A 23,752-nucleotide genomic window follows, 5' to 3' on the forward strand; every position below is an offset into this window, starting at 1 on the left:
TGCATGCTTTTTTTAAATCTGTGCAGCACTAATCACCACTGCATCTAAGGACTGCAGCATGCGCTCAGGTATGAAGAATATTTGCGGAACCAAAATTCACAATTCCCTTGGGTGCATCTACGCATTCCAGTGACATTTTCGGAGCAATGATGTTTTAAATACAGTCATGGGCTCCAATTCATTTCTAGTGCAACTCCTCTGAAATCATCTGAGTAATTCAAGAGAGTCCTTTTGAACCACTCCATTTTAGTTCACAGCATTTAACAGTGGATCTTAGGAATGTTCAGAATGAAAAAAAAAATCCCTCATAAAAAATTATTTCTTAGGAAATTGCCTTGGAACTATACCCTTATCAATATATTACAGATAGCTAACTAACCATTTCCTCAGTTGTTGGACAAATTAATCAAGTAAATCTTGCCATGCTGTGCCTTTCTGAAATCTATAAAAGATAATGGGCAGAAAAAATGGACAAGATGTTAGATTTCGTTTAACTTCTGGTTTATTGCCTGCTTCACAAGTGAATATAAATAAAAACCCATTCTCTAAGCTATCATATTTCCCATTAAATGGTCACAATCTGCTGATGCAGGAGCTATTCTCTCCAGTTCCTTGCATACATATTTTACCAAAAGTCGAAGATTAGTGCAACAAACAACCATTACAACAACAGGCAACATAAATAAATCACCACGTCAGGAGTTTCAAGTGGCCAAGATGTCGTGGGCACAAAGACAACGTTGTTTCATTTTATGAGTGGATGTGAAGGCAGAAGTGATACATTATCCTTTTTAGGTTTGCTTATAAGGAGAATCATTCTTTTAGTGTATTGTTTTGAACAGAGATAGGTAGTAATCATGGAGCAATGTACTGAGGAAAAAAAACAGAAATTAAAAACCACAGTATGGCGACCACTGAGTAACAATCATATAACATCTGCTCCAGACCTCTGTTGTAATGAACAGTATTAACTTTCTTGAGGCTTAAGCTGAAGAAGTTCAAATAAATATCATATGCCCAAGAGCCAAGTAATGGCTAATTTTTAAGAAATAACAGCTTTGTGCTGGCCTTTGAAGTGCCAATGGACCAAAACAAAGAACCTGTTTGGATGCCAGAAAAAAAGGCTGAGAAGAGACCGTACCTCTTTGTGAGCTGTGCAAGAGACAACCAAGTTGTTGTATTTCATTTATAGAAAGCATGTTTATACTGCTTGAACATAACAAGGACTTCCAAGACAGTTTATAACAGTCAGTTAATGCCACCAAAACTAAAAATTAGGTGGTTTGTTGGTAGAATCTATTGGATGGCCATCTAACAAATGTTAGTATTTTTATTATGCAAACAACACCTGTGCAGTCTGCATGACAGCAGAAACTAAACTCCGCCATTTTTGCACATGTCCTGATGTTGGTTAATTGAACCCTTTACATTCTGAAGGAAATGTAAACATCTTGTTTGCAGTAGGGCTGTGCAGGGACCCACCGATCCGACTTGGAAGCCGCTTCGTGGCTTTGGAGGCAGGCCCAATTCAGCTTGGGCTGATTCGGGGGGGCCCTGGCCCGACTCAGCCCCCAACCCAAAGTGGGATTCGGATGCCAAACCCTGCTTCGGGTCCCCCAGATGACCCCGCACACACCCCAGCTCCTTACCTTGCCGCCACCTTCTCCTCCATTGTCGCCTTCTCCTCTGCTGCCACTGCCACCTCCGCTGCTGCCTTCCCCTTACTGCTGCTGCCTTCCCCTTACTGCCGCCTTCTCCACTGCCACCTTCACCACCATCTTCTTTGCCTTCACCGCCTTCTCCTCAACACTGCCGTCACCGTCGCTGCCAGGTCCTGAGGCCTGGACCCGTGCTGACTCTTATTGCAGGGAGTCGCCATTTTGAAACTAGCAACCTCCTGGATGTTCCTGGAAGTTGCCATTTTTAAAATGGCTGCTCCTTGCAATAAGAGTGGGCATGTCCAGGCCTCAGGACCTGGCGGTGGCAGCGATGACGGCAATGGCAGAGGAGAAGGAGGCGGTGGCGGAGATGGCGGTGACGGTGATGACAGTGGCAGAGGAGGATGAGAAGGTGGCGGCGATGGCAGCAGCAGAGAAGGCGGCGGTGGCGGAGAAGGTGGTGATAGAGGTGGGCAGCTCAGGTAAAGACTTGGAGGCAATGGTGCAGCTGGGCTGGGGGGTGCCGAAGCTCTGAAGAGCACTGAGTGCTTTGGAGAGGTCCCGACCCACTCCAGGTCGCTTCATGCCCCCTCTGCTTTGGAAAGGGCTCAAAGTGACCTGAGGCAGCCTGCTTCAACTCGGGGTTCGGGCCTTGGGCCAAAGTGGTGCACAGCCCTAGTATGCAGTAGTCATTGAATGATGCCACTTCCCTCTAAAGTTACTGGTTTCCAAACCAATCAGTGTAAATGTTTGGATCTGAAAACAAAAGAAACAGGCACATAGGTTAATGGTTCATTTTCACTCTTGGCTTAATTTCCTTTCTGTATCCAGCTGGTCAACTGAAGCAATTTCTCTCTAGCATTGGACAGAATTTTTCTTTTGTTGGGTAAGTAAAAGTTTACATTAGACCTGGGTGCCGGTAGGTACTGTGAGGGATACTGGAAAGGGAATCCAAGAAGCTCACCTTTCAGATAAAATGGAGACTTTTTGAAGCTGTTAGGAAAACACTTTAAAATAGCAGTGGGCCTTGCTCTCTTAGTAGCACTAAACTACTGAAGTACTGTGCACTTGCTCAAAGTTCTTATTGAGCTATCCACCACAAACCCACAATCGCTTTCCTGTTTAGTCTAGGGATGTCAGAGAATTCCGCCACGGATCTTGGTGAGGCCGAATGCCAGTGCATTCAGCCCCCCAAACTCCGTGGTGGAATGGCCTGCCACCCCACCACCCCCTGCAGATCCCTCCCGGGACGAGACTTACCTGGGGCAGGTGTTCCGGATGGCGGTGGCTCCAGCAGTGGCTTCGGCAGTGGTGGAGGTGGCTGGGCTTCCGACCGGCTGCTGCCACCACCATTCGCAGTCTCCCCCCCCCCCATTCGTGATATGCTACGTAAAGACTTACGTAGCCTATCACGTCTGGGTTAAAAAACAACAACACACGTACGCAAATGGCGGCGGCTACAGCCGCCGCCATTTGCATTCCTTATTTTTGGTTGCCTTACTCTACGTAAATTTTTACATAGACTAAGACGGTGAAACTAAGGGGGAATATAAATAGCGTAGCAGACGCTATTTGCGTTCCCCCTTATTTTTCCCGTCTTAGGCTATGTAAATATTTACGTAGACTGGGACAGCCAAAAATAAGGAATGCAAATGGCGGTGGCCGTAGCCGCCGCCATTTGCGTACGCGTTGTTGTTGTTTTTAACCCAGACGTGATAGGCTACGTAAGTCTTTACATAGCCTATCACGGCTGAATACAGGGACGCAAACGGCGGCGGCTATGGCCACCGCCATTTGCGTACCTGCTAGCCAGCGGCCGGATGTCCGGCTGCTGGCGGAGCCGGACAGCGGCTCCGCGGAATCCCCGCGGAGCGGAGCAGGCCGGCGAGGATTCCGGGGGAGGGACGGAGCACCTCCCCCCCCCAGGGGAACCCGGCGGAGCCAGGTAAGGGGGCTTTCGTACATCCCTAGGAAGGACTATATAAGCTGGCTGGCTGGGGAGAGTCAGTATTGGCAAAGGGGATGTATTTTGTTGATTTTTGTTTTACTGTTGGTGGGGTGGGTTTTTGTTGTGTTTTTAGGGGTGGGTAGCCTGCCTGATAGGCAGAAGCAAGGGGGCATGTGTCCACCTGACAGAGGCAGTGGGGGAAGTGTTGGGAGCCAGACTATACAGAGGCTGGGCAGCAGGTGCTGGTGGAGCACTAGGGGCAGGCCATACCAGGTAAGGGGAACAAGGGAGAGATGTGTAATATGTCTCCCCTGTTCCGGGGCTGTCCAGAGCCAAAGGATGGCTGGGGGAGGCGTGACTCCACCTTCTGGCCTGCGTTTGCTGCTCTGCAATGCCTGGTCTGTTATCCAGAAAACATCCCTCATCCATGACATGATCCTGGATGAGGGTGCAGACCTGGCATGTATTATGGAGACCAGGCTGGCTGAGGCCACTGCTCCAACTCTGGCAGCTATGTGCTTAGCTGGATTTTTGTATGCACGGCAGCTGGGGATCGGGGAAGGGGAGTGGCTGTTATCTACTGGGAGTTCTTGGTCTTCACCAGATGCTCTCTCTGGGAGACCAAGGTTGCTGAGTGCATGTAATGGAGGTTGGGCCCGAAGGGCAGTCTGGGGATTCTGCTTGTGTACCGTCCACCCTGCTGTATGACTGACTCCCTGGCTGAGGTGCTTGAGGTGGTCTCTGATGTGTGTGCGCCATCCCCTAACTTATTGGTGTTGGGGGACCTCAATGTACATTCAGAGGCCGTCCTCATGGGGGCACCTCGGGACTTCATGGAGACCATGGCTTCCTGGGAGCTGTACCCTATTCCAACTGGGCCCACCCATGTAGCGGGTCATGCACTAGACCTTGTGTTTGTTTCTGGAGAAGCGGGGAGTGATCTCGAAGTCGGGGGTATATCCACCCCCCCTTGCCATGGTCAGATCACTATCTGGTGATGTTGGACTTCTCGGTTCCACAACCCCTCTGCAGGGGTGGAGGACCCATTAAAATGGTCCACCCCAGGTGTCTTATGGATCTGAATGGATTCCTGAATGTGCTTGGGGATTCTCTGGAGCATGCAAACAGACACTCGGTGGGTGGGTGGAATGCTGCAATCACTGGGGCATTAGATCGGGTGGCTCCAAAACACCCTCTCCCCCTGAACAGGGTTTGAACTGCACCATGGTTCAATCCATGGTTACGAGATTTGAAACAGGAGGTGAGGCAGCTAGAGCGCCAGTGGCAGAAGTCTCGCTCTGAAGATGATCGGACACGGGCTAGAGCTGTATCTTTAGCCTATCACGTGGCAATTAAGGCAGCAGAAAAGGAATACTATGCAGCCTCTATCTCATCCACAGAGTGCTGTCCCAGGAGGCTGTTCCAAGTGGTCTGAAGCCTGGTCAGTCCAGTTGCTCTGGAACTGCTGGAGCATTCTAAGGCCTCATGGGAGGCCTTGGCAAGGCACTTTGTGGATAAAATTGATTGGATCTAGGGATGGCAGAGAATTCCGCCACAGAATCCAGTGGGGCTGAATGCACTGGCATTCGGCCCCCCGGAATCCGTGGCGGAATGGCCTCCTGCCCCCCCCCGCTGTGGAACCCCCCGGGATGGCACTTACCTGGGGTGGACACAGCAGATGGGGCGGTGGCGGTGGGTGCGGTGCTGCGATGGCGTGGCGGTGGCAGCAGGTGCGGTGGTGCAGCGGCAGGGCAGCAGCAGGGGCGGCAGGGGTGGTGGCAGGGGTGGCGGAAAGGGCAGTGGCAGTGGAAGGTGCGGGGGTGGAAGGTGCAGCAGCGGGGGCGGCAGTTGTGGCGGCGGGGGTGGCAGGGGTGGGGGCGGCTGGTCTCCTGGCTGGCTGTGGCTGGGCGCAGCGTACGCAAAGGGCGGCGGCTACGTAAATATTTACGTAGGCTAGAATGGCGAAAAATAGTGAACACAAATGGCGGCCGCCGTAGCCACCACCATTTGCATACGTGGTTTTTTTACTTTGCTGTGATAGGCTACGTAAATATTTATGTAGCCTATCATGGTTAAGTACGGGGACGCAAACGGCAGCGGCTATGGCCACTGCCATTTGCGTCCCTGCTGCCCAGCGGCTGGATGTCTGGGTGCAGGCGGAGCTAGCCGGCGGCTCTGCGGAATCCCCACAGAGCGGAGCCAGCTCGGCAGAACTCCGGGGGGAGGGACAGAGCACCTCCCCCCCACCGCAAAGCAGATCCGCAAAATGGAAAGTTACTTTTGTACATCCCTAATTGGATCAGGAGTGTTATTCCATGCGCTGTGGATACAGTTAGCAAGCAAGAGGCAGCCTGTGGCAAACCAGTTTTGTGGGATTGGTTCCAGCTTCTTCCTTCTGATGAAGTGCACAAGGTGCTTTCATCTGTAAAGCCGACCACCTGCTTACTTGTTCCTTGCCTATCTTGGCTCATTATGAGCTGCAGAGAGAGGCTGGGTGAGGGGATCAGGGCAGTGGCATCACTCCCTCCTCAAGGAAGGCATTCACTATCAGCCCTCAAGGAGGCAGTGATAAGACCACTCTTAAAGAAGCTCTCTTGGATCCCCAAGTTTTGAACAACTTTCGCCCAGTCTCAAATCTGCCATTTTGGGGCAAGATCATTGAGCAGGTGGTGGCGATGCAGTTGAAGGCACACTTGGAAGCCAATTATCTAGATCCATTTCAATCGAGCTTCAGGCCTGGGCATGGGACAGAAACAGCCTTGGTTGCTTTGGTGGATGATATGAGGAGGGCTTTGGATAGGGGTTCCTTGTTCTCCTCGACCTCTCAGTGGCTTTTGATACCGTTGACCATGGTACCCTCCTGGACTGCCTGGAGAGGTTGGGCATTGGAGACATCGTATTACGGTGGTTCCAGTCCTTTCTCTCCAGTAGGTACCAGAGAGTAGCACTGGAAGAGGAGGTGTCAGACCTGTGGCTGCTCACTTGTGGGGTTCCACAGGGTTCCATCCTCTCCCCGATGCTATTTAACATCTATGTGAAGCCGCTGGGGGCTATCATCAGGAGGTTTGGGGTACAGTGTCATCAAAATGTGAATGACACGCAGCTCTACCTCTCGTTCAAATCTTCACCAGGGTTGGCCGTGGAATCCCTGTCTATGTGCCTAGAGATGGTGAGTGGCTGGTTGGGGAAGAATAAGCTGAAGCTGAACCCTGACAAGACCGAGGCAATTTTGGTGGGAGACAAGATGAGGTTGGGGGATGTTGACCTGATGTTGAATGGGGTCTGCAGCCTGGGGGCCATTTTAGACTCCCAGCTGTCCATGGAGGCTCAGGTGTCAGCTGTGAGCCAGACAACATTGTACCAACTCCATCTGATAAAGTGGCTGTGCCCCTACCTTCCCAACCATCTGCTCCCATCAGTAGTACATGCCCTGGTCTCCTCTCATCTAGACTACTGTAATGCATTCTATGTGGGGTTACCCTTGAAGACAGTTCGGAAGCTGCAGCTGGTGGAGAATGCAGCGGCTCGCCTGATTAAAGGCAGCCGCCGGCGTGATCGCATCACTGCAGTGCTGAAGGAGTTGCACTGGCTACCAGTTGTTTTCCAGGCCAAATTCAAGGTGTTGGTTTTGACCTTTAAAACCCTAAACAGTTCTGGCCCAGCCTAGGGATGTACAAAAGTCACTTACCTTTTCGCAGATGTGATTCGCGGTGGGGGGGAGGTGCTCCATCCCTCCCCCCGGAATCTTCGACGGGGGGGAGGCAATCCGTCCGCAGACAGGCTGCTGCAGATGCAAATGGCGGCCGCCATAGTTGCCGCCATTTGTGTCCAGCCAGGCTTCTGTGATAGGCTACATAAGTATTTATGTAGCCTATCATAGCAGGCAAAAACAACAAATGGCGGCTACGGCGGCCGCCATTTGCGTTCCCTATTTTTCGCTGTTTTAGCCTATGTAAATATTTACGTAGGCTTTTACGGCGAAAAAAAGGGAAACACAGATAGCGTAGTGCGCCATACACCATTTGCGTATGCTGTTGTTGTTGTTGTTGTTGTTGTTGTTTTTTGCTTGCCGTGATAGGCTATGTAAATACTTAAGTAGCCTATCACGGCAAACAGCAGATGCCAAAGGTGGCCGCGGCAGCCGGTTGAAAGACCAGCCGCTGCTGCTGCCGGAGCTGCCGCCGCTGGAACATCCGCCACAGGTAAGCTTCGTCCTGGGGGGAATCCGTGAGGGGGGCGGGGGGGAGGCCATTCCGCCATGGATTTCGGGCCTCACTGAAAATCCGTGGCGGAATTCTCTGCCATCCCTAGCCCAGCCTATCTCAAGGAGCACCTCCACCAACACCAGACAGGCCGCTCAAAAAGATCAGCCTTGGATGGCCTTCTCTCTGTCCCAGCAGCCAGGACAGCTAGGCTAGTGAGGACAAGGGAGAGGGCCTTTTCTGTGGTGGCTCCCACTCTGTGGAACTCCCTCCCTAGGGATCTCCGCCATGCCCCCTCTTTAATGAGCTTCTGCCATGCGTTGAAAACTGGGTTGTTCAGGCAGGCATTTGGGGTGGGTTAGGGTATTTTTAAAAAATGTTTAATTTTATTGTTTTAAATTATACTGTTGTACATCGCCCAGAATGGCCGGGTGACTGGCCAGATGGGCAAATAAGAAACAAACAAATAAATAAATAAATGCATAGTATGTCACTGAGAATTAAACCTCCCCCCCCACACACACACTGTTCCTCCCCATGCCCTCCCCCATACACAGAGGTTTAAAAAGAAAAAAAGTCTCCATTGGTGTCAGTGAAGACTCCCCCCTCCCCATTCAAAGCTTTTTGAAAATCCAAGTACAGTGTCTATACTGGATTGCCTTTACCAATATGTTTGTTGGCACTCTCAAAGAACTGTCAACTGTTAGTGATACAGGAGTTATCTTTGCAGAAGCCATGTTGTTTCTTCTTCAACAGGACTTGTTCTATATGCTGGATAATTTGCCTTTAACAATGCTTTCCCATACAATTACCCAGAGTGAACATAAAACTGGTCCATTTCCTGGATCTGTCCTAGGAGCAAAATCCTAGGGGAGAAAATTCTACAGAAACCTACAGTTTTTGCAGTTCCGCTTTAGTAGTGAAGCCTTTAGTGGCTGTAGCAAACTTCAACCAGAAACCTAAGACTAAACCCAATTTTAGAAAGTGGGTAAAAATTAATAGATTGATCTACACTGGCAAGGGCTACTGTGCAGACCTGGCTGGTGGAAAAGTTAGCTTATCAACAAAAAGTGTAGGTGGAGCTATCAGTTCATGCTCAGCGTAGGCTCAGTTTTGGCTTTAAGTGCAGCTTGTAAGCTAAAGTGTAGGCGTAGACCTCACTTTCAATTTAAAAGTTCAGCTTTTAAAAACTAGAATAAAAGTTTAGAAAGCTATACGATGAGGATGTGTTATAGTGAGTCAGACTGTTGCATTCTGGGAGGGGCTCAATCTGACAACATCCTCTCGTTAATCTCCTCACATTATCCACTCCCCTTATTTAAAAATAATAATAACCACCATTCCCACTGGATTTAACTGACCAAAATCCTTATTTAAATTTCCAGTCACTAGAATCTGATGCAGCCCGGTAGCTGATCCACACACTATTGTTTTGTTTTTTAAATGAAGCCTTTCATTTAAATGAAGGTGGGGGCAAGCTAGCCAGGGGTGTATAAATGTAGGGCTAGCTCATGGGGAGCCCAGCTGTCTGAGCATGAGAGGATCTCAACTGATGAAGCATCTCACTCTCAGTGACAAAGCATCCCAGACACAGCAGAACAGACATTCAGATTATGACTACTTGGCAATCCAGCTTTCCCTCTCCCACAAAATATATGCAATCATGTTTTGCCTTTCTCCACAGCTGCTTATGGGATTCTCTGCACATTATCAAAGTGGGAAGCTTTTATGTACAAATGGTACCTAGACACCTTTGTTTATAACTTTTTTTTTGTACAGATAAATAACCAACAGCACTAATGTTAAACATATTGGGCCACCATGGGGATTGCAGCAGAAGCACACAACTCTTTGGTCTTTCATCTAGCACTTTGCAATCAATCAAAATAAGTAGATCACCCTTTGGACAAGATTTAAAATCTGGATAATTACTGCTGAGGATGACCGTACAACAACCAATAGAAACATCAGGAAAATATCACATCCCTTAAACGGGATTATTCTTTTCCTCCAGTCTAAATAAGGAATTATTGCAGATACAAAGCTATTAATAAGCCATACCTTAGAATAACGATGGTGATAATAATAATATCACCACCTCCACCACAGCCTCTCAAGTTTTTTTTTTTTAGACAATGGCAGCATTTTTATTAGATGATAAAGAGAGACTGCAGAGCTGAATGGCAATAGGTCAGTGTAAACAGTCAGGATTATCTACTGTGATGTGCTCATTAACTGCACTAATTGTTTAACTTCTCACAAGCAGTTTAGGGATGTATGAAACCCCCCTTACCTGGCTCTGCCGGGTTCCACCGGGGGGGGGGAGGTGCGGAGCGCCTCCCCCCGGAATCCTGGATGGCTGGCTCCGCTCCGCAAGGATTCCGCGAAGCCGCTGGCTGGCTCCGCCAGCAGCCAGACATCCAGCCGCTGGCTAGCAGGGACGCAAATAGCCATAGCCGCCGCTGGTTGTGTCCCTGTATTCAGCCGTGATAGGCTACGTAAAAACTTACGTAGCCTATCACGTCTGGGTTAAAAATAAAATAAAATACGCAAATGGCGTAAAGACTTACGTAGCCTATCACGTCAGGGTTAAAAATAATAAAAAAACACGTACGCAAATGGCGGTGGCTATGGCCGCCGCCATTTGCGTTCCCTATTTTTGGTTGTCTTAGTCTACGTAAATATTTACGTAGACTAAGGCGGCGAAACTAAGGGGGAACGCAAATAGTGTAGCGGACGCTATTTGCATTCCCCTTTATTTTCACCGTCTTAGTCTACGTAAATATTTACTAGACTAAGATGGCGAAACTAAGGGGGAACGCAAATAGCGTAGCGGACGCTATTTGCGTTCCCCCTTAGTTTTGCCGTCTTAGTCTACGTAAATATTTACATAGACTAAGACAATCAAAAATAGCAAACGCAAATGGCGGCAGCCGTAGCCACCGCCATTTGCGTACGTGTTTTTTTTATTTTTAACCCAGACATGATAGGCTATGTAAGTCTTTACGTAGCCTATCATGAATGAGGGTGGGGGGGAGACTGCAAATGGTGGTGGCGGTGGCAGCCGGTCGGAAGACCAGCCGCCGTCGCCTCCGCCGAAGCCGCCGCTGGAGCCGCCGCTGTCTGGAACATCCACTCCAGGTAAGTCTCATCCCAGGAGGGATCTGCGGGGGGCAGGCCGTTCCACCACGAAGTTCAGGGGGCCGAATGCACTGGCATTCGGCCTCACCAAGATCCGTGGCAGAATTCTCTGACATCCCTAGTTGTGATGCTTGCCACTTTCGCACAGGCAAAGTTTGCACTCTGGCCTCCGGTACTCAGTCCTAATGGATTGAAGCAGGTTCTGTGGCATGCCATTGAAATGAAGCGAACTAGTTTAATATGCAGCTGATATTGCTGACACAATTCAGAAAGAAAATGGCATATTTAGAAATGGCTTTTTCTTTGCCCCTTCCTGCATTTGCAAATTGACATCCCATTATCAAGGGCTTGAACGTTTACGGCTGTGTGAAATTGTTGACCTTCAAGTTAGTGCTGGGTTTTTTGGGGGGAGGGTGGTGGTGGAAGGGGGGGAGTATGTATATATACAGGATTTGCTTCAAATGCTTGGAGATGAAAGAGCTCTCTGCATAAAATGAGATAGTATCTTAATTAATAAATGCATTAAAGGGCAAAAAAACACACACCCATGGTCAGATGCATTAATGTTCTGTGTTAGCAAAAGGAGGCTGACCAAGGCCACAAATCTCTAAACAATGCTAATGAGTTCTTGCAAAAAGAAAATAAAATAAAAATAAAAAGGTCACTAATATTTTGGAAATATTTTTTCTCCTGGGAATTTCTCTTTCACCAAAGCAAAGAACCAGGTAGAGACAGAATAAAGGACATGCAGAGAGGCTCCATGTTAAACAGTATTGCCATCATTTTTACAACAGGGCTGCTGTGCCTTTAACACATGGATGACAGGCAGAAAGACAACAGGTGTAGCGTCACATTGCTGTATCTCTATTCCAGGAAAATATTCAACTCATATTTTATTAAGTTTTTCCATTCCTATACTGCCCAACAGCCAAAGCTCTCTGGTGGGTCACAAAATAAAGCTTAAAACCATACAGTATAAAAACATAATAAAACATAATGTAGGAACCTAAGGAAGTTTTAAAACAGCAACTGAATAAAGCCAAAGTAAAAACTAAACTAAAGAACAGGAGCACTGCAAGATCGAAAAAGCACTAATGCTGTTTTGACAAACTGAAGAGCCTGAGATAATAGACAGGTCCTCCCCTGGTGCAAAAAAAGGCCACAACATAGGTGCCAGGCAAGCCTCTCTGGGGAGGTCATTCCACAACTAGAGTGCCACCATTGAAAAGGCTTTTTTGTTAGCAGTCACCCACTTCACCTATTTGGTGGGGGCACCAGGAGAAGGGCCTTTGAGGATGATCTTAGGGTCCACGCAGGTATATATGGAAGGAGATGATCCTTCAGGTAACCTGGCCACAAACTGTTTAGGGTTTTGCATGTTGATACCAGCACTTTGAATTGGACCTGGAAGCGGACTGGAAGCCAGTGCAGATCATGAAGCACTGGTGTAATATGATCATATCAACCAAGAACTAGTAGGGATAGCTGTTGCGGGAGAAACCTAGCTCTTTGGGGGCTCTCCAGATTTCCCAGGAGTCCTGGCTTGGCTTGCATTTGCGAGCTGAGCCACAGGCTTTTTCCTGAAATCCAGGAACTTCATCACGTGTTTTTTTTTTTCAGTTGCCATTTATGCAAATTGTGGGTGCAGGTTGAACAAATTAAGTATATTACGGCCTCTATTTGTGCAAATTAAGCAAATTACAGCCACAATTTTCATAAATGTTGATGTAAGGGGGGAAAAAAGCAACCCCCAAATCCACAAACTGGCCTGACTCAACACAGATCGAGTTGGCTAGCTCATGGGTAAGTGAGCCGGAGTCCAGGGAGCTGAGCTGTTGAACGCTTGATGAACTTCACCCCTCATGCAGATTCCTCTGACATTCCTACCAGGAGCCTGTTAACCATATTGTTGTCCTATTTTGGAGCAGCTGAAGTTTCTGGACTATTTTCAAACCAAAGACAGCTCCATGTACAATGCATTGCTATAATCCAAACAAGAGGTTACCAGAGTGTAGATAACTAGCTAGGCTATCTTGTCCAAATATAGATGATACATCAGCCAAAGCTGTGCCGCTGAGGATGTAGTAGCCATATTTAAGGCCAGACTGAGGGGTCTTATATTTCTGCAACGTTAGTATAGTTTAGCAACAGATCAGCAATGAAGAAACTGCCCTTTGTCAGCAAGCTTGATTGCACAACCTAGTCATGCCTGTAACATTTTGCTTACTGCAGGCTGTAACCATGTCTTAAGATAGAACATCCTGTGGCCCACTTCCTGTACTGTAAACAACTGTGCTAACTGCAAAACCACGAAAGAGGGGACAGGAGAAAGGGTCGCATGTATGTCATCATTACTATAAAAGAAATGTGTAACCATAGTTCAGGGCTTCTGGCTCTTTGGAAACGATTCCAGCCTTAAGCCCGCGCGTTAAATAAAGAAGCCCTCATTTTCCTTCACTCCGTGGTCTCTCTGACTTTGATTTCTGCTACATAAATGGTGCCGTGACTCGGATGTGGCAGCTCTAAGCCAGACAGGTGGCACTTGCCTGCTCTTCTTCGCCACACCAGGAGGGAGACCTCGGCGCACATTTTCCCTTCTTGGCGCCACCGACCTTTTTGTCGGGTGAACGGGAGACCACTTGCGCCGGGATCTCCTGAACGGCTGTGAGCATCAAGGGAACCCCTGCGAGCGGAGAAAGGAATTTGAGCCCTGCCTGTATCGCAGCTGAAATTGCGTTGAAACCCACATTGGAAGCCTTCAGGAAAAAGGCAAGTATATGAGAAAAGAGGGCCCCGCCTTTAGGGAGAAAGGCCACTGGGCAGAAAAAAAGAGGGCCCCGCCTTATGAAAAAGGTCAGTGTTGGTGGTATACGTATACAAAAGAACCTACTCCTTGCGAGTAGAAGGGGGGCCTGATCACACCCCCGAGTGGGCGCCAGTACCCAGCACGCCAGTACTCAAGTACTCAGTAGGAAGCTGGGGAAGCCGTTTTTCGCTCTGGTACAAAGTGGGAAAAGTGGGTGGCAGGGACATATGGATGTAGTGGAGAGAATGATGACTGTGTGAGTGGCTACTGCGGTTTCTGAAGCATACCGTTGACCGTCCGGGTGCCCAGACCAGTAGCAAAGTGCGTGGTGTATAAAATCCTCTTGTGTCGGCCAGTGAGACCCCTTACTCACTGACCAATCCCTATTCCCTAATTGTGTCTGTTTTCAATTTAGGAGGGAGGATATGGGTGGAGGGGGAAGCAAACCTTGCACCCCCTTGGGATGTATGTTAAAGAATTTTAAGAAGGGTTTCAGTGGAGATTATGGTGACCCCCCCATGACTCCACAACGGTTGCGAACCTTGTGTGAAGTAGAGTGGCCGTCTTTTGGTGTGGGATGGCCCACTGAAGGCTCTTTAGATCTTAGCTCAATTAGTCGTGTATATGCCATTGTGGTAGGGGAGCCTGGGCATCCAGACCAATTTCCCTACATTGACTCATGGGATTCTGTGGTCTGCACCTCTCCCCCCTGGCTTAAGAAATGCTTAGAAACCCAGGCCAAAATTTTAGTGCTTAGAAAGGAAAAGATAGCCAATAAAATGCAACCAGTGTTAGACGCCCCAAATGAAGACTTAACAGAGCTAACGGCGTTGCCACCCGCCTATGCCCCACTCCCACCGCGGGCCCATGTCACCGTGAGGCCGCCGCGTCAAAACACAGGAGTTCCTGAGCCTATGTCGTCTCCCCGGCCTCCCCGCAGAAACCGTACCATAGCCCCACGTTTCGATTTGGAACTGTCACCATCGGCTTCAAGCCTAGCAGGCAATAATTCGCCGCTTTCAACTACTGCCCCCAACTCCCCCATGATGCCTGCAGAGACGTCTATTTCTGTAGGGTCTGAAGGTTCTCTTTTATCGCCTCAAACAGCGTTAAGTAAGGAAACTGAAGAACTGGAAAGTTTAAGGAATTGGGCTGCAGATTTAGTAAAATCAGCAAATGCCCTTAAGAAAAGATGTTTGTTCCAACAAAGTGATGAAGAGAGCTCACCTACTGTTCGTCAGTCGGAAAACGAAGCTCAACTTTTATTTCCCCTGAGGCAAGTAACCCAGATGGTGCATAACCCGGACCCAGAGGCAGAGGCGCATTATATTCCAGTTCAAGCTTATACCTATGCGCCTTTTACAACCTCAGACTTATTAAATTGGAAAACCCATTATGCCTCCTATACTACAAAACCTCATGAGTTAGTAGAGCTATGCTCTAGTATTATGGCCTCGCATATGCCCAATTGGCAAGATTGCCAACAGCTTCTATTGACATTATTTACCACAGAAGAAAGGCGACGAATCCATCAACAGGTAGAGCGTATTGCCTTAGAAAGGGCTCCTGAAAACCATGTAAACCCCCAAGGATGGATGAGAGAAAGAGTGCCCTTAGAGAATCCCCGTTGGGATCCAAATACCCCTGCGGGATTAGAGCGTCTTACCCAGTATCAAACCCTGCTGTTGCAGGCTATGAGGGCGGGTATGAAGAAGTCTATAAATATGACCAAAGTCTCCGAAGTGCTGCAAGGCGCAACCGAAGCCCCTGGAGAGTATTTAGAACGCCTCTTAGATGCATATCGCCAGTATACCCCCCTCGACCCCGAAGCCCCAGATAACCTGAAGGTAGTCAACATGGCTTTCGTAGCCCAAAGTTACAAGGACATCCGGAAAAAGCTTCAAAAGTTGACTGGGTTTGCAGGAAAAAATTTGACAGAACTCTTAGAAGTTGCTCAGAAAGTGTATGTGAATCGAGACCAAGAAGAAAAGAAAGAGAAAGAGAAGAGAATGGTTAAAAAGGCAGAACTACTAGCTGCAGCACTAGTAGGGCCACAAACTGGAGAAAGAGGCAGGGGAAGAGGCAGAGGGCAAAGAGGACGTGGAAGAGGAAGAAGAGAACTTTTGAGGAGAAATCAGTGTGCACAGTGTGGAAAAGATGGACATTGGTGGCGTGAGTGTCAAGGTGGACCATCAATGTACCAAGAAGGGAATCAAGGAGAATACCAAGGGCGAGCAGGGGGGCAGCCAAGCTGGCAGCCTAATAATTGGCAGAGGCAAGGAGAGTCCACAGAGAGATATGAGATGAATCCTTTCACGGGGATGGCCGTGACAGAAAGTCTCGAATAGGACAGACCGGGCCCCCTTCATCTTGGCCCCGGGGAGCCCTTGGTCACCGCCACTGTTGGGGGCCGAAATATTAATTTTATGATAGACACCGGAGCGGCCTCCTCTGTAATAACCTACCCAGTGGCACCCCTCACCCATCAAAAGGTACGAGTAGTAGGGGCGACTGGAGTAGTAGAGGAAAGGCATTTGTTACAACAAAGGACTTGTCAGCTTGGGAGCCATATAGTAAAGCATCAGTTTTTATATCTGCCCGAGTGTCCAATGCCATTATTAGGACGAGATTTGTTATCAAAATTAAGGGCCCAAATATCCTTTGAAGAAGACGGAACAGCGACTGTAGCCTTTCGGCAGCCTCAGAAGGGCAAGCTTTTGACACTCACTTATCCGCAAGAGGAAGAGTGGAGACTACATTGGACCATGCCAGTTCTTGATGAAGAGCCATGGCAAGCCTTTCAGGTGCCTGGAGTATGGGCGGAAGATAACCCTCCAGGAATGGCCAGATGTGTGCCTCCAGTTGTAGTTGAGTTAAAACCAGGAGCAATACCAGTACATGTGCGACAGTATCCACTGCCACGCCAGGCGATACTAGGAATACAGAAGCACCTAGATCGTCTACTAAAATATGGGATACTCCGAGAATGTCAGTCACCGTGGAATACACCCCTTCTGCCAGTGAAGAAGCCCGGCACTGAAGAATACCGTCCAGTGCAAGACCTGAGGATGGTCAACCAAGCAACCGTGACAATACATCCAGTCGTCCCAAATCCCTATGTCTTGCTAGGATTAATTCCATCCGAAGCTACTCATTTTACTATTTTAGACCTGAAAGATGCTTTCTTCTGCATCCGACTGGCTCCCACAAGTCAAGCTATCTTTGCATTTCAGTGGGAAGATCAACTGACAGGGAGAAAAACCCAATTAACTTGGTGTCGTTTACCACAAGGTTTTAAAAACTCCCCTACGTTGTTTGGGACTGCCCTAAGTCAAGACCTTCAAAATTTCCATTCGGAACCGGGAAAAAGAGTTCTGTTGCAGTACGTAGATGATTTGCTTCTTGCAGCATCATCGGAACTTGAGTGTTGGCAAGGGACACGAGAATTGTTACACCTTTTGTGGGAACGGGGATACAAAGTGTCCCGGAAAAAGGCGCAGCTATGTAAAACCCAGGTGCGATATCTAGGGTTTATAGTGTCTCAACATCAGCGAGAATTGGGCCCCGAACGAAAAGAGACTGTGTGTGCCTTGCCTGAGCCGGCCACTAGAAAACAAGTGCGAGAGTTTCTGGGGGCCGCTGGATTCTGTAGAATTTGGATTCCTAACTTCGCTGTCATGTGCAAGCCCTTGTATGAAGCTACTAAAGGCCCCGAGACGGCACCGTTTCAGTGGGAAGAGTCCCAGAAAAAAGCTTTCAAAAATATTAAAACAGCACTACTCCAAGCGCCAGCTCTAGGACTGCCTGATGTGACTAAGCCTTTTCTACTGTATGTGCACGAGCGAGACAATGTAGCTGTAGGAGTACTAACACAGCAGCTAGGCTCCTGGCAGCGACCTGTTGCATATTTATCTAAGCAATTAGACCCGGTCGCAAAAGGCTGGCCAGCATGTTTAAAGGCCATTGCAGCAACAGCCCTCTTAGTCCAAGAAGCAGATAAATTATCAATGGGACAAGAATTAACTGTTCGAGTTCCACATGCAGTACTCACTCTGATGGAATACAAGGGGAATTATTGGTTCACCAATGAGCGCATGACCAAATACCAAGCCATGCTCTGTGAGAACCCGCGTATCAAGTTAGAAGTGTCATCCAACTTAAATCCAGCTACGTTACTACCAATAGCGCCAGGAAGTCAGCCCGAACACGACTGCATCAAAACTATGGATGAAGTTTACTCCAGCCGTCCAGACTTGCGTGATAGTCCTTGGCCACACCCAGATGTCACTTATTTTACCGATGGAAGCAGTTTTGTCCAAAATGGAAAAAGGTATGCCGGCTATGCAATAGTAACAAACGACAAAGTCATTGAGGCCAATCCCTTGCCTGTAGGAACCTCAGCCCAAAGAGCAGAATTAATTGCTCTTATTCGAGCTCTCACATTAGCCGCTAGACTTACCGTCAATATTTACACGGACTCCAAGTATGCCTTCACTACCCTCCACGCCCATGGAGCATTGTATCGTGAAAAAGGATTAATAAATTCAGTTGGCCAAGGTCTCAAAAACGTTGCAGAAATATCTGCTTTATTAGATGCTGTATGGCACCCTAAACAAGTAGCGGTAATGCATTGCCGCGGACATCAAAAAGGGACCAGCGATGTAGCAAAAGGAAATAGATGGGCAGATCAAGTAGCAAAACAGGCTGCCCTCCAAAAGGGACAAAATATAGAAAGAGAAGAAGTAACAGTCATAGCAACTCCGCTGTTCCAAGTCAACTTGGCGGATATGTGTCCAGCATATACTCCAGAAGAAGATCAGATGGCTGTTAATTCCCTCCAAGCTAAAAAAACAGCCAAAAAGTGGTGGGAGTTGCCAGATGGACGAATCTATGTACCTCATCGGCTCGCTTGGAGTATTGTACAAATGGCACACAAAGCTACTCATCTAGGAAAAACTGCCCTGGCAGCCTTGCTACAGAAGCAAGTTTACATCAATGGCATGCACGGCCTTGCCAATTCAGCGTCTGCGCGATGTGTAGAATGTTCCAAAAATAATCCAAGACAAGGAAAAGGGCCTCCACCAGGAATTCAGCAATATGGTTCTCTCCCTTTTGAAGCCCTAGTGGTCGATTTCACCGACATGCCCAAAGCAGGACATTATCGCCACTTATTAGTTTTTGTATGTACTTATACCAAATGGGTAGAAGCCTATCCCACCCGGACTGAAAAAGCTAGAGAAGTTATAAGGGCCTTAATGAGGGACATTATCCCTAGACATGGCCTACCTCTATTCATTGGATCTGATAATGGTCCTGCTTTTATTGACAAAATATTACAAGAAATTAACTCGTTACTTGGCATTCAATGGAAACTCCATTGTGCTTACCGTCCGCAAAGTTCTGGACAAGTAGAGAGGATGAATCGAACCCTTAAGACCCACTTAGCCAAGTTATGTCAAGAAACTAAGAGAAAATGGACAGAAATGTTGCCCTTAGCTCTGTTTAGAATTCGCTGTACCCCTCACAAAATTACTGGTTTGTCCCCTTTTGAGTTAATGTACGGCAGGCCTCCTCAAATATTAGTTGGGTTAAGAGGAGACCTACAAGAACTAGCAAATGTCAGTCTAAGGCAAGAAATTCAAGCACTGGGCAAAGTTCTCCAAGATCAACGCCGGTTTGTCTTGGAGAACCGACCCCCAATTCCCATTACAGAAATTCATCCCTTCCAACCAGGGGACGAGGTGTGGATCAAAGAATGGAGAGATGACCCTCTGATTCCCAAATGGAAAGGACCAAATACTGTTATACTTTCCACCCCTACAGCTGTAAAAGTAGCTGGAATTAAGCCCTGGATACACTGGACGCGAGTCAAGAGGGCAAGGGAGGGGGAATGGACTATAAACAGGAATCCTGAAAATCCTTTAAAGATCACTTTGAAAAAACAGTAAGAAGATTCAGACTAGACCCTACTGTGGACACACCGGGAGACTGTCCACCCAGCGTATGGTCAGATCTGCAACTGGAGAATTGAAAAAGGGGACTAGGCCTTACTGCAGCTAACCAGGGAATTAGCTGTCCAGCGTACGGTCAGATCCCAAGAAGATCAAGTATGGGTGCTGCTAAGCTAGTAATATTAGTAGTAGTAAATTATGTTTCTCTAACAGCATGTAGAAAAGGGGGACCTGGTGTAGATAAAAGAGAGGTTCTAGAAAGTGATGTCCCAAATTTCTTGCCTGATATAAAAGAGAAAAAGAAATTCCCACAAGGCGGTGTCTTTAAAGAAGAAGGTCTGCCCCAAAAGTTAGCTGAAAACTATTGGCTACACTTAGCTAACATCACTGGAATCACCCACTTCTGCCTCCCAAAGAACCTACCCACCAGTAAGCTCATTAGCACATGTCTAATACCTGTCTGTAGACAACCTGATAAAATAGAAATTAGGGGTTATACTACAGATTTGTCTTATTCTCATAATCCTTCATGGGGTACTGTCTCAAAAACTCTACCCCCTGCAGAGTTCTATTTAAACACCCCTATTGTCGCCGCTACAAATGCTACGTGTGCACGAATGATTAATTGTAAAAAAAGATGTAAAATTGTCCCTGGTCCATCCATAAATTGCAAAACAGTTCAGGATATTCCCTTTAATTTTGCACATGTACTTTTACCTGATGGATGGTTTTGGACCTGTGGTTCCCGTACGTGGTCATTTATTCCAGCCAACTTGTCCGACAGCCAGCCATGTTGCCTCAGTCGCCTAGCCCCTTTTCTTCCCCCGTGGCCGATAAAGAAAGCCCATCACCGACAACGTCGAGCTTTAAAGCTGACTGAAGATTGTAATAGCCATTTGCGACTTTACTCCGATTCAGAAAAGCTGGCATTAGCAGTATCATTAGTTGGGATTGGGGGGCTAGCCTTAGAAAATGGTCTAGAGGTTAACCGGTTGGCCTGTGCCATGGCAAAAAGTATAAACGCCACCTCACAAGCTCTGTCCTTGCTCAATAAAGAATTCCATGACCTAAGAGGTGCTGTGCTAGAAAACAGGGCTGGTATAGATTACCTCTACCTCCTTCATCATTTAGGTTGTGAAACCCATCAGAACCTCTGTTGTTTCAATTTATCTGACAATAGCAATGCTATAGATAAACAAATCAACAGACTGCACCAAATTGTGGCCGATATCACAATAGGGAAAAATGATTGGCTTGACTGGCTGACCTCTTGGATTCCAAATCTTAATTGGCTCAAGGCGGCATTTGTTCTAATTCTGCCTGTAGTGTTAATGGGAATACTGTTATGTCTCTGTATCCCCTGGTTTATACGTTGCCTGAAAAATATGCTGAATGCCTTAACCTCAAAGACTGCTGCCCGCTATACGCTGTTAGCACTGCAAGATATAAAATAACCTAGGTTGCTGAGAAATGCTATAATTGTAAGGAAAATTATGCATTTAAGGGGGGAATGTAGTAGCCATATTTAAGGCCAGACTGAGGGGTCTTATATTTCTGCAACGTTAGTATAGTTTAGCAACAGATCAGCAATGAAGAAACTGCCCTTTGTCAGCAAGCTTGATTGCACAACCTAGTCATGCCTGTAACATTTTGCTTACTGCAGGCTGTAACCATGTCTTAAGATAGAACATCCTGTGGCCCACTTCCTGTACTGTAAACAACTGTGATAACTGCAAAACCACGAAAGAGGGGACGGGAGAAAGGGTCGCATGTATGTCATCATTACTATAAAATAAATATGTAACCATAGTTCAGGGCTTCTGGCTCTTTGGAAACGATTCCAGCCTTAAGCCCGCGCGTTAAATAAAGAAGCCCTCATTTTCCTTCACTCCGTGGTCTCTCTGACTTTGATTTCTGCTACAAGGCCACCTGTGCCTCCCATGATCATCTTGGATCCAGGAGCACCCCCAAACTACAAACGTGCTTTAGAGGGTACAACCCCTCCCGAACAGGTTGAACATCTCTCAGCCAGAGCGGTGAACCACCCACTAATAGTACCTCCATGTTGTCTGGATTGAGTCTCAGATTATTGACCCTCATCCAATCCATTACCACATTCAGGTACTGATTTGGAACACCCACTGCCTTACCTGGATTGGACGAAAAAGGAGAGACAGAACCGAGCATCATCTGCATATAGATGACACTCCAGTCCACATTACCTCTCCCATGTTTCATGTAGATGTTGAACAGCATGAGGGACTAAAATAAAGCCTTGTAGAACCCCAAACCATAACTGCCAAGAAATAGAGCAATAATCCCTCAGCACCTCCTTCTGGAATCAGCCATATCTTTCCACCTACCAAGCAGTACAGATGGAAAAAGTGGCAACCCTAATGCTGAACCACATTTTAGTGTATGCTTTCCTGATGATGTAGGGAGCTTTGGCTATGGGGAGATATGGAAATGTAATGAATAAACAAATAAACAAATAACAAATAAATAAATACATGTGCCATTTCTTATCTGTAATTATCCACATAAAAGATCTGCTGCTGTTAACTCCGCTAGACACATTTGGGTGGGAAAGGGAGGGCGCAGTGAGGCAAACCCATCACAAACTGGGCCTGAACCTCAAAGGAAGTCTGAGCCCTTTGTAATGGGCTAGCATATGTGTGTGCAAACCCTACATAGAGGCTTTGTGCCATCCATAATATTTCTGATTTGTGTGATGGGTCTTTTCAAAAAGGCCATCCAGACATTTTTATTTAGCCGGCCTTCAAACTATATCCTTTTGGGAGATGTTGTGCATTATTTAACCTTTCCTGATAACTAATTAATTATTAATTAATTATTTAACCTTTCCTGATAATTGGGATGGCTGATGTTTTGATCATCAGCTGTTTTAGTGTTATACTTGTATTATGAGTTGCTTTGAGGATATTTTGAAAATGGAAGGTTGCCTTCTCTTAATCTGGCAGCTGGTCAGTAAGGAAGGCCACTTAATTCTTCCATTTGTGCTGCCAGGCAATTGTTCTTTTCCCTCCCGTTTGCATAGTTCTGGAGCGGCTTGTGGCTGGATCTATTTGTTCCTCTTTCTTGGCATCAGCTAAGATGATAAACAAAGTCCTAAATAAGACCAGGATATTTAGCCAACCTCCTCCCCTATATAGACCAAATCAACCTCTGCAATTTTCTGAGGAGGCATTGCTCCTCCCACAACCTGTGTGGGAGGTGTGTCTCCAGGTTATGGCATATATGTGGACCTTCTCGATAGTGGCACCCACCCCCTGGAATGCTTTCCCATGTGTGGTTTGAGAGGTGGAAAATATGGTGAGCTTTAAACACCTCTTGAAGATGCACCTGTTTACTCAGGCCTAGCCTGATTTGTAACTGACCATGACATTGCTTATTTTAATATTTTTGTTGTAATATTTTAGTGTATTTATTTTATATTGTTTTCATATTGGCTTTTATATTGTATTATATCTTTCCCCTTCATGGATCACTGCCTTGTTGTGGCAAAGGGGCTTGCGTAACTCAGTGAAGCCATAAGCTATGCTATGTAGGGCCACCCAAGATGGATAGGTCATGGTGGAGAGTTCTGACAAAATGTGATCCACTGGAGAAGGAAATGGCAACCCACTCCAGGATTCTTGCCAAGAAAACCCCATGGAACATATCACAAGGCTAAAAGATATGACGCCGGAAGATGAGCCCCTCAGGTCGGAAGGTGTCCAATATACTACTGGGGAAGAGCAGAGGGAATTTCCAAGTAGCGCCAGAAAGAGTGAAGCGGCTGGGCCAAAGACGAAAGGACACTCAGCTGTGGATGTGTCTGGTGGTGAAAAGAAAATCTGATGCTGTAAAGAACAATATTGATTAGGAACCTGGAATGTAAGATCAATGAATCAAGGTAAGCTTGAGGTGGTCAAACATGAGATGGCAAGATTGAACATCGACATCTTGGGAATCAGCGAACTAAAATGGACAGGCATGGGCGAATTTAATTCAGGTGACCATTATATCTACCACTGTGGGCAAGA

The 23,752-nt window shown here is 47.2% G+C and overlaps 1 protein-coding gene across 1 annotated transcript; it reads left to right on the forward strand.

Moving 5' to 3' along the window:
• Positions 1-15,044: 15,044 nt before the first annotated feature.
• Positions 15,045-20,586, forward strand: LOC146339888 (uncharacterized). The gene is made up of 3 exons (XM_084811895.1): positions 15,045-15,800; positions 16,104-18,935; positions 20,491-20,586. Exons 1-3 carry the CDS (start codon positions 15,045-15,047, stop codon positions 20,584-20,586), a joined length of 3,684 nt encoding a protein of 1,227 aa, XP_084668021.1.
• The last annotated feature ends 3,166 nt before the right edge of the window (positions 20,587-23,752 follow it).

The sequence above is a fragment of the Heloderma suspectum genome, chromosome 7, assembly GCF_057233095.1.
Source record: "Heloderma suspectum isolate Gila_16-S chromosome 7, 16-S_ref, whole genome shotgun sequence".
NCBI lineage: Eukaryota > Metazoa > Chordata > Lepidosauria > Squamata > Helodermatidae > Heloderma > Heloderma suspectum.